This window comes from Montipora foliosa, chromosome 3 (genome assembly GCF_036669935.1).
Source record: "Montipora foliosa isolate CH-2021 chromosome 3, ASM3666993v2, whole genome shotgun sequence".
Lineage (NCBI taxonomy): Eukaryota > Metazoa > Cnidaria > Anthozoa > Scleractinia > Acroporidae > Montipora > Montipora foliosa.
Genome location: NC_090871.1, coordinates 24,491,548 through 24,501,547, shown reverse-complemented (window position 1 = coordinate 24,501,547; position 10,000 = coordinate 24,491,548). Strand labels below are relative to the sequence as shown.

The window sequence follows — 10,000 nt, the reverse complement described above, 5'->3', positions numbered from 1 at the left end:
CTTAGACATAAAAAAAGGTTTTTGAATTAGTTTTTAAATGGACCGCAGGCCCCCCAGGAGAACAATAAGAAATAGAGGAGCGCACAGGTTTGAGATATATTTTGATGAGCTGACGAAGTGTGCGTTAGTCACACGAAACGCGTAGGATAAAATAAATCGTTTTACAACTCTTTGAGTTCGCAGACGTGCTGCTCGCTAGTTCAATCTTCAAAATTTAAAATTAAAAAATAAAGAAATGTTTGAAGTAAATTGATTGTTAGAAATATTGGAGTTTTTAATTAGAATTAACCTGTAAACTAATGACCAAGACTTAGGCCATGTCCACACGTATCCGGAAAGTTTTTTTTTCCGCAAATACTGTTTTGCGGATACTAAAATTTACGCGTCCACACGCAGCGTATTCAAATCGTTTACAGCCGTCCACACGTATCCGATTGTATCCGGAAATTTTCTGATTTACTTTAGTGCCCAGTTCTTTTGTCGGAGAGAATCCTGAATTGAGCATGCGCATAATTGCGATTTGGCGTTATTTCTTCCGCGCCATAGCTACTGCAAGGTGTAACCAGTCGAAGCTTGTAGTTTATCACTCGAAAAAATGTCTAAATCTTCTGGAAAAGTCAAGAAAAAGTATGCTAATACATATAAATCGACCGATGATCATCAAAACGTCATCTCAAAACATCCTGTCGATCTCTAAAGTATTGGTTGTGTAAATTTATCACAGCTGCATTTATCTGAACGCATGATATCAAACTAGAAATCAGAGCAATTAACAAAGAAAACACAACGTTGCTGTACGCCATGTTTGTTTAATGTAGGGTCAAGATCATGTTTGTAATGAAAACAGGGAAGAGTGTTGCTGACAGTACTTTGTTCGATTACAGTGATAACTAACGAAGGTAAATGAAATTAACATGTCATAGACGCTTGGCGCGAGTGGCCGAGTTAACGGAGTGAAATCATTATAGAGGACTCTACTGTTTGGGATTTAAAATTGTGGCCGTTGGCCGTATTAACGGGTGACCGCATTAACGAGGGTTTTCTATAAGAGAATGTATGGCCGTTAGGCGGGCTTCCACTGTATTTGATTGAAAAAGATATCTATCCCTATAAATCTAAGCAGTTTGAGCCTTTCAAGTACATTAGGAGATGTGTTCATACATTTTATCTCATGAGCGAAAAGTAAGCGCTTTCAAGGCAAAGTAAAGTCCACTTTGATCCACCTACACAAGTAAAAGTTGTGTGATTTCAGCTCTTCGACAAAGAGCTCAGAAACTATGCACCGCACAGATCTAAGAATTGGAGGTGGTGTCTAAATTTGTTTTCCGCAACATTCCAAGTTATTGGCCTGTTTCATCGAACGTTTCGAATTTTTTTTTTTTTTTTTGTTGCGTGACAGTGAAAATGATCTATCGCACGTAAATATTTCAATGGTCGAAAAACTATCGATATGAAAGGTGTGGTGAATCAATTCCCACAATTCAGCCGCCCCCATTCACATCACAGAGTATACTACTTCTTTTCCCCTTGTACATCTCTGGAGTAGTCACATGCGGCTCTCGAGTGCCTATGTTTTAGTTTGCCAAGTACGAAACAAAACAAGTAAATGTTTCTGCAGCCGGTTGCTCACTCATAACCACGCAGATAATGGTCAGATAATGTACCGGTGAAAATCGCTTAATGTTTACAATTGCAAATAAATTCAACAGGTGACATAGCTATAGGGGTAGTATGTCTTGGGACTGGTTGTTTAAGTGGAAATTACGTGGGCGTTATCTCTATCTTTGCGGGATCTAGTATGTAGCGTGACATCAGATAAACTGGTTTCAATTGTAATTAATAAACGGTATCCATGGCTGCAAAGGTTCCAAATCACGAGTGTTGTGAATAACGCGGCCGGTGACCTCCAGCTCTAGGTAACTAACAATAAAAAGAAAAAATAGACATCGGCGGATGACGTTCGTACAAAGAGCAGCTGAGGCAGAAAGAGACTAAGAAATCTCTGCCATTTATGCTGGAAATTCTGTACTGGCGATTTAGTCATGTTGTCAACAGGCAGGATTATAGTAAATATCTTATTGGGCTTTGAATCAGCAAACGAAATTAAACGAGTCACGCTCAAGCCCCAACGTAGAACCCATCATTTAGTCGCTGCACTGCTCGTTATAAATTCAGAGTTACATCGAATTCTGTTACACGTGAGGCTGTTTCAAGTCTCTCGCTATCTGAAGTTTGTGTTTATTTTGCGGAGGGAGGTCAAATGTATTGCTCGGAGGGGTGTATTACATTGCTTTTAGCCAATGAAATCACCGCCTCCTAATTCTATTGTCCATTTGCTGCACAGAAAACTAAATTCTTCCCAGAATATAACTCGGATACCTTTCAGGTATTCCGAGTAACAAAACGCGCTCTTGAGTAAAACTCACTAATTTCTTCAGGAAATGGTTTTTTTTTTGGCTTTACGTTTGCACCCAATCGTATAGCAGAAGCCGGCAGTTAACAGTAAAAGGCAAGCCAAAAGACAGAAGGCGCTTTATAGCCCTTGTGCAGCTTCTTCGCGAAGCAGGGGCTCCACTGATTTGTGAGAAGCAGCGCGGAAAGAAATGTACATGTAAATATGATATCAATCACAAATAAATTTTGAATCGCACCGGGTGTTTCAACCATACAAATTCTACCGTACTCATTCTGTGGAGAACCGCAAATATCCAAGCTAAAGCATGAAATTTATACGCTCCAGTTTCTCTTTGATAAGAATTTAACTCAGTGATTTTACATGTAAATGCCCAACACACGAAGTCCATCTTCTTGCGGTTTTCTCAGGGTCTAAAGTGCACTTCCAAAATCTGGAAGTACATTGTGATTGGTCAACGTAAATTCCGGATCGTTTCAGCAGACGCTCGTGGAACGCGAGAGGAACACGTGACAAATTCCTAAGAGCGTCTGCTTGCGAGGCTAGGGCTACTAAAGTGCAGCTGGTTTAAGTTTCCCAGTGAATAATACATTACTGCTTTTTCCATTCTTTGATTTTGTTCAAATATCACTGTTAAGTTTTAACTTCAGTTTAACCGACTGCACTCCTTAACTTGGATATTGAGTATCAAAATGTGGACCTTTGGGGCCTGTGTATATTCCACCCTCCCTGGTTACGGGCCTGTTTACATCGAATGAACTACAGGGAAGAATTTTAATCGTTCGTAGCTTTCAGAGTTAAACAATGTACCTTTTAGGCAAGAAATATCCTTCTTTCGTTCTTAATATTTATATTCCATCTGTGGACTTGGGAAGCCTTTATGTCGGGTATTGATTTGTTTCAATAATGAAGCAACACAACAAGCTTTCTTTCAAATAATTCTTGACTAACAAGAGTCAATCAAACTTCAATCTTTTTTTTTTTTACCCGAAGACTGTCCAGAGTGGAGTGCAAATGAATAAAATTATAGATATCCAGAAAATAGCAAACATAGATCCACTCAAGGTGTTCGATTCCTTCTGAGATATCCAACCCGAAAACGTTACCAGAGAATTTGCCGTTTGGTTTCAGTGTTGTACAAAGCATCACGGATAGTAAAATGTAGATGGTTTTCACGTGACGTCATCGCCGCCACGTTGGTGGACGAAAACCAAAAGATCTCTCATTAGCTCCTTTTGTTTGTCCACCAACAATTGTTCATTACATTACTGCTATTTTTGTCTCTAGAGATTGGTTGCATGTAATCTATTAACGAGCATTCAACGAAGAGGTAGATGCGACTAAATTTCTTGTGTGCGTTGTGATGTTTATTTCACGCATCTTATGCAAGTTTTTGAAAGGGGATATTAAATTACAAAAAAAATATGCCACTGAAAGATTGTTAAAAAATATTCATTTTTGGGCGTTCATTTGGACGAAAAACTCACAAAAACCTTTTCCAGCGTAACATTTATGGAAACAAAAGAAAAAAAAACGATTTGCTATTAGAGGCAAAAAACCATTCCTTTTTCAAATGCGTGAGTGCAAACAAGAAACACAATCCGTGCCACTGAAACCATATGAAATTAAATAAATTTCAATCGCACAGTTCAGGATCAAACCCTTTCCTGAAGAACCTTTTCTATGAATAATGAAGCACAAAAATAGACAATAATCCTTCGCTGTTACATTTTCAATTTTTTTTTACCTGAAGACTGTGCAAAGTTGAGTACAAAATAAATAAAAACAGCCAGGCAACTGAGATGCGACTTCAGTAAACACAGATGCATTCAACACGTCAGATTCCTTCAATTTTTGTTAAACCCATACAGCCAATCGGTTCAGTGTTAAACATAACTCTACAGTTAGTAAATATTTCAAACAAAGCTCACTTTGATATCCAACGGCGAAAGATGAAATTGTTGTCGAGGACCATTACTCGTCGCTTTTAAGATTTCAGATATTTATTTCTCACCGCCTGCCTTGTTTATCCAATTGACGATTCATTCCTGAGCTCCATAAGGGTATATTTTGTTTAAAGTTCCACTAAAACGACTTCGCATTACAACGACCTCGATGCTATTGCAGGGTAATTGAATGTTCTATTGTGTCCACCGGATAAAATCTACGCATTTCTACCAGCCCCTGAAACCTACCGAAAATACGCGCAGAAGACTCTAGGCACAAAGACATACATAGCAGGGGAGTGACACGTTTTCATTTTCCGACACGGGAAAAAAATAAAACGGGAAAGTTCTACTTACTTTTTGACTGAGATGCCATATGGCAACCCAGTAATTAACATACTTTAGCACATACCGTTGAAAAGCGCTTCACAACAATGGGGGCTTCAGGAAATTGCTGAGATGCTGCCACAGAACTGGGGCTGTTTCCGCCACCTTAAAGAGAAATGTGATGGATTATCTACATGATGTTGTGTAAACAGAGGCTCGCGTTTTCTGGTAGCTTTACAGCCATAGATTTATTTCCTTTATGATTATTTTTTTATTATTCTTCAGTATAAAATTTAAGTGCTACATGGCCAACGTTTGCAAAAAACGTTTGCAAAAACGTAACCCTTCCTTGTAATTGCACATATTCATTGCCGTGACCTTTTAGCTCAGTCGGTAGAGCAGCGGTGATCTATGCGGAAGGTTGTGGGTTCAATGACCACCCTAGTCGGAGTTTTTCTCGGTCCTTGTGTGGGCCCAATTCCATTAGTAGGGCTAACGCTCACATGGTTTACTGAGTATAAAACTAGTACTTCACATTACGCTCCAGTGGTTAATCCTATAGTTATCATTATTTTTACTAATTAGTCTTCGTAGACAGAAAATAAATTGGATGCAATACCTACAAAGTAGTATCCCATTTAGTACCGGGCACACAGGTACATGATTCAGAAATTAAATGAATGTTGGTTTTTGATCGAGGGCCCGGAGATTCTGGATTACCCTCCGACAGGGTGTTCATCAGGTGTCAGGCATCAGAAAATTCTCCGGCTATAGTCCATGGTCCAGTTCAATTTTCTCTGGGTTGCCATTGTAGTCGCAACGGTGAGAGCTTTGCTATTTCAGACAATTCTCCTGTTTCATTTTCCTTTCCTCCTAGCTGCTACTTCAATTCATAATGAAAACCAAGCTCTTGGAACAGAGTAGATCGATCGCTAACAAGTGAGGACGTTGCTAAATTAACCGTGAAACGACAAAACAGCAAAACGAAACACAGAAACGTCGTGTATAACTTTGTTAAATAGGCCTGATTAGGCCTAAAACGTTATCGCTGCTAATTAACGGAGATTAAAATTACGATTAAGATTAAGATTGAGATGAAGGTATTTTTAAATATCAAAATCTAGCCTTTGCAGGTTAGTATTCAAATGTATGGTGGGTCATACATGGTGTTTTGGTGTTTCTTTTCTCTGTTTTGTGGTTTAGTAATGCCCGCCAAATGATGACTCAAGTCCAAGAATTAAACTTAGTCGAGTGCTTTCACCCGTGTGCCAACTCTGTTCACTACCAAGTCTTCTTTTATAATTATAAATTAAAGATCATTTTTTTATTTCGTTGGGTAATTCATGTGACCTTTGTTCGAGGTATGATTAACTAATTGGTAACATTAGGCAGTTTAAAGTGCACTTACCATTACGAGCAACACGGTGGTCTCGGGGTAGAGATTTAACATAACCATCAACTTCTGCATCTAACACTAAGGAGTAGAAAGCAATTATGCAAATTGAGACATGTGAATCTTGGAGCTGACCATTTTCACATTTCCCATGATACACTTTGTTTGCCCCCCAAATTTTGCATGAACCATTGTTTTCAAATGCTCTTGGGAATATGCAGTGTCCCAAGAGTATTTGAAAACTATGGCTTTCTTGCAAAAATTGTGGGGGAAAACAAAGTGTCTTATGGGGAATGTAAAAATGGTCAATTAGAACAAATTTACGGCAGAACACAATCATGGCATTGACAAGCTCATTAACTTGAAAATTAAAAGAAAAGCTTTGAAGCAGGCTAGCATCTGCAGTTTCTTCAACCCAAGGACCAGAGCATCTGTGCAGACAAGAAGCTTAAAGAATGTAACTTACATGTTGTATATAGAGAGGTATAGCATCAATCACAATTGCGATAAAGGGCCAAACAGCAATTTACATTTTGTCAGGCCTTAAGGAATATGTTTGTTTTCAGATCATTTCTTGCCTACTAGCTATATATTTTAAACAACTTCTTAGAAGGGAGACAAGTTAGAATAAGGGAATTTTGATGCCGTTATGGCAAGCAGTCCACGGGGCATTTACGTTTTTTTATCTTTTTTCCTCTCCACCCTCCCTACATCCATTAGGTATGATGAGAATTTGCTAACAGGGGCTGGGTGTGGGGAAATGCTAGAATCTGGAACCAGAACCGGAACCGGACCAGGAATAAGAGCAATCGACAAAAGGACTAATGACGCAAGATATTGTCGTGTGTTATGGGACTTAAGGTAATTCCTTGGTATTGCATTGCGCATCCCTACTGCGCACGATTTTCGCGTCATTAGCGCGCGCTCATGAGCACGTGCGCGTACAAAACGTGAGATTTCCCTCAAACTAAGCGCGATAGCGAAATAAATGCTCTTTTTCTCTCAAACGAGCACGGTGACCCCTGAATTTTTTCCAGGTATTTGCTAAGAACAATCTAATAAAGAACATATTTGACGAAGAAAAAAAGTTTGATAGTAGAACATGATTTTTTTTTGAAAACAGTTCCGTACTGGGTGTATTTTGGCCAAGGCGAGGACTTCAAGCTAACCACGGAATTGTCCAAAAGAGTGCACTATTTCCACAACCAAGCAATCAAAAACGGCGTAGATGAAGCAATACTGCCTATGTGAATAAAAGAAGCTTTATTTTCAAAATAAAATTTTGTATCTTTCAAGTAACGAAGACTTAATTCTGTATGAAGGTGATTCGAATTTTTAACGCTCAAACAGTAAAAATACCCCATTTTAAGAGCCTGCTGACGCGTAAACAAGCACGGTGACCCCATTTTTTTATTGCTATTTTTTTAATGTTCATATCATGAATTTTAATTATGCCAAGTTTCCAAAAAAGTTTGATAGTAGAAGAATTTCAAAGGAATTACCTTAAAGCCCGTGAAAAACTATCGAACAAAGTTGGATCCAACATCCAACAATGTTGGATGTGAATGTTGAGACAGTATCCAACATTGCTAGACGGAACAAGCTACCAGTGCAAGTTGGCGCTAAATTTGAAAACATGGCGGTAACACGCAAACAAAAAGCGCTTGTAGCGTTTATGGTTCTCGAGCTGTTAGGGGACCCAAATGACCGTGTCAATCGAAGGAAAACTAGGGAATGGCTAAAAGAACCAGCCAGAAAGGGACTGTTCCAATCTGTAATACAATTATCGCTGCAGGATACGCCTGTATTTAAGGAGATGATGCGAATGAGCCCGGATCAGTTCAAAGAAATTTTGAACGCAATTGAACCGGACATATGCAAACAGAGCACCAAAATGGGTAGTCTCCTACGCAGCCGTTATTTGTGTGGTCACGCAACGCTCCTCCTCACACAAACAACGGCTGCTTTCTTTCGAAATACATTCCTTTCTCTTTGTTTGGACTGCGTGGCGAATGCACGAGATAATGAGGGGTTGCACCAATCGCGGCTCGCCTTTTGATTTGAAAATTGACGGCCTGTTATTTTCGCGCGTATCTTCAGAGATTTCACCCATCTGAAACTCCAAAGAAACTGATAGACGGTCGCTCAAGGTGCTTCACTTGTCCTTCAGCAGCCTCTGCAAATGACAAGATAGAGATTTTTTGGTGACGTTCTGTAGATCTTGCTGAAATTATTAGATCTGCGATCGGTGTGGATGTGTATACTGACTGCTCGGAGAGCAGCGACCTGTTTTTGTGGAGTTAAATGCTACCAGCGTTTAGTGAGGTTTCAACATGCATCATGTAGGCTGGAAAATATGAAGAAAGAAATAGAAGAGGACTTCAATGCCAGATAAAATCCATAGGAAAAGCGACTACGGCGATTGAACGAGAGAAGAGAACAGTTATGAACCTGAGATTGGCGAAAATCGGGTATTATGAAAACATCAATGTAAACAAATTAAATTGAACATTTATTTAGCATTGAATAATGTATACATCATGTGAACAATATTTCGCTCTGGGCCCCAACATTTCCTTGAAAATCATGTTTTAATAAATACACACACATTGTGTGATTTCCCTGGATGGTCTACCGGTATTTATCACGGGAACATAACTCACCACTCAAGTGAGTTCACTGATTTAGAGGATATAAATGATTACATGCAGATAGTCATGAGCTTCTATTACATATGGTTTAGACAACTTGACCATTTATTTTAGTGTTCACCATTCAGCTATATTAATATATTCGTAATCTACTATTGTCTAAAAACGTCAGCTTCATTGACAGACACAGCACTTAAGGTTCTCACGATACGCGTGCTTTCGCAGCATCTCAGTTTCGGCATCTTTCATTATTTTAAAAGTATGCATCATTTTAAAAGCACGCTTCAGTTGAAGCAAAAACCAACGAATAGCTTCCACTCTCTGTACTGCCGGACGGTCGACCTCACCTTTAGAGCTTATATTTACGGCGCTAACTCCAATAACAGTAAAATAAATGATCTGATCCTCCATGAGGTTTACAAGCAGAGGGAAAACAACAACTATGTCGATTTCATCGCAAAAGAGTGGAATACTGAATGACTTGATAAGTCAAGGATTTTCCAACTCCGTTGTTAGATTAAAAAATACAGCTTTCTTTTTCAAAACTACGCTTTTGATTGAAAGCCTCTGATATCTATTTAACTGTAACCTGCGATCAGACGTACTTTTCTTCAGACTGGGCGGAAAGGTACCTTTTCCGCCCAATCTAAAGAAAAGTACGCCTGATCGCAGGTTATTTTAGTGGTGAAATTTAAATTTTGAAACCGTCATAACAAAACTCGACAATGGTGGTGTCGCCGATAGAAGTGAAGTTAAGACGTGCGCTCTGATTGGCTTATTTGCTTTAGCGCGAACGGTTTCAGGATATGAGAACCAAGCTCTGATTGGTCAGATAAAGGAAAGGAATGTAGTTCGAAAGAGAGCAGCCGTTGTTTGTGTATGAGGAGCGTTGCGTGACCACGGCTGCGTAGGAGACTACAAAATGGGAGGTGAACCGATTGTTCCCGCTGAAAGGCTAGCTTTAACGCTCAGATTTCTGGCTATTGGTGAGAGTTTTCGATCCCTTCATTTTCAATTTAGGATCAGCCGACCAGCCCTGCAATATCTTATATTGTGACGGAAGTGTGTGAAGCAATAACCAAAAGGCTGGGCCCTTCTTACTTAAAAGTGCCTTCTTCTGAGCAGAAATGGCTACTGATTGCAAAACAGTTTAAAGAGAAATGGAACTTTCCCAACTGCTTGGGAGCCATCGACGGGAAACATATTACCCTCCAACCTCATCCAGATACGTCCAAGGAAGGCCTGAACAATGTCGGTCACACGCGTGGGG

General features: G+C 39.5%; 1 protein-coding gene across 2 annotated transcripts in view; it reads right to left on the bottom strand.

The window, feature by feature from the left end:
- The window catches only part of LOC137997128 (tyrosine-protein kinase TXK-like), a 144,089-nt gene that overhangs the window by 126,557 nt on the left and 7,532 nt on the right, over positions 1-10,000 (bottom strand). For both annotated transcript variants that reach the window (XM_068842914.1, XM_068842915.1), the window contains exons 2-3: positions 6,095-6,160; positions 4,772-4,851 (exon numbers count right to left, since the gene is read on the bottom strand). In XM_068842914.1, coding sequence (XP_068699015.1) covers positions 4,772-4,851; positions 6,095-6,160 — 146 coding nt within the window. The remainder of the gene's footprint in view (positions 1-4,771; positions 4,852-6,094; positions 6,161-10,000) is intronic.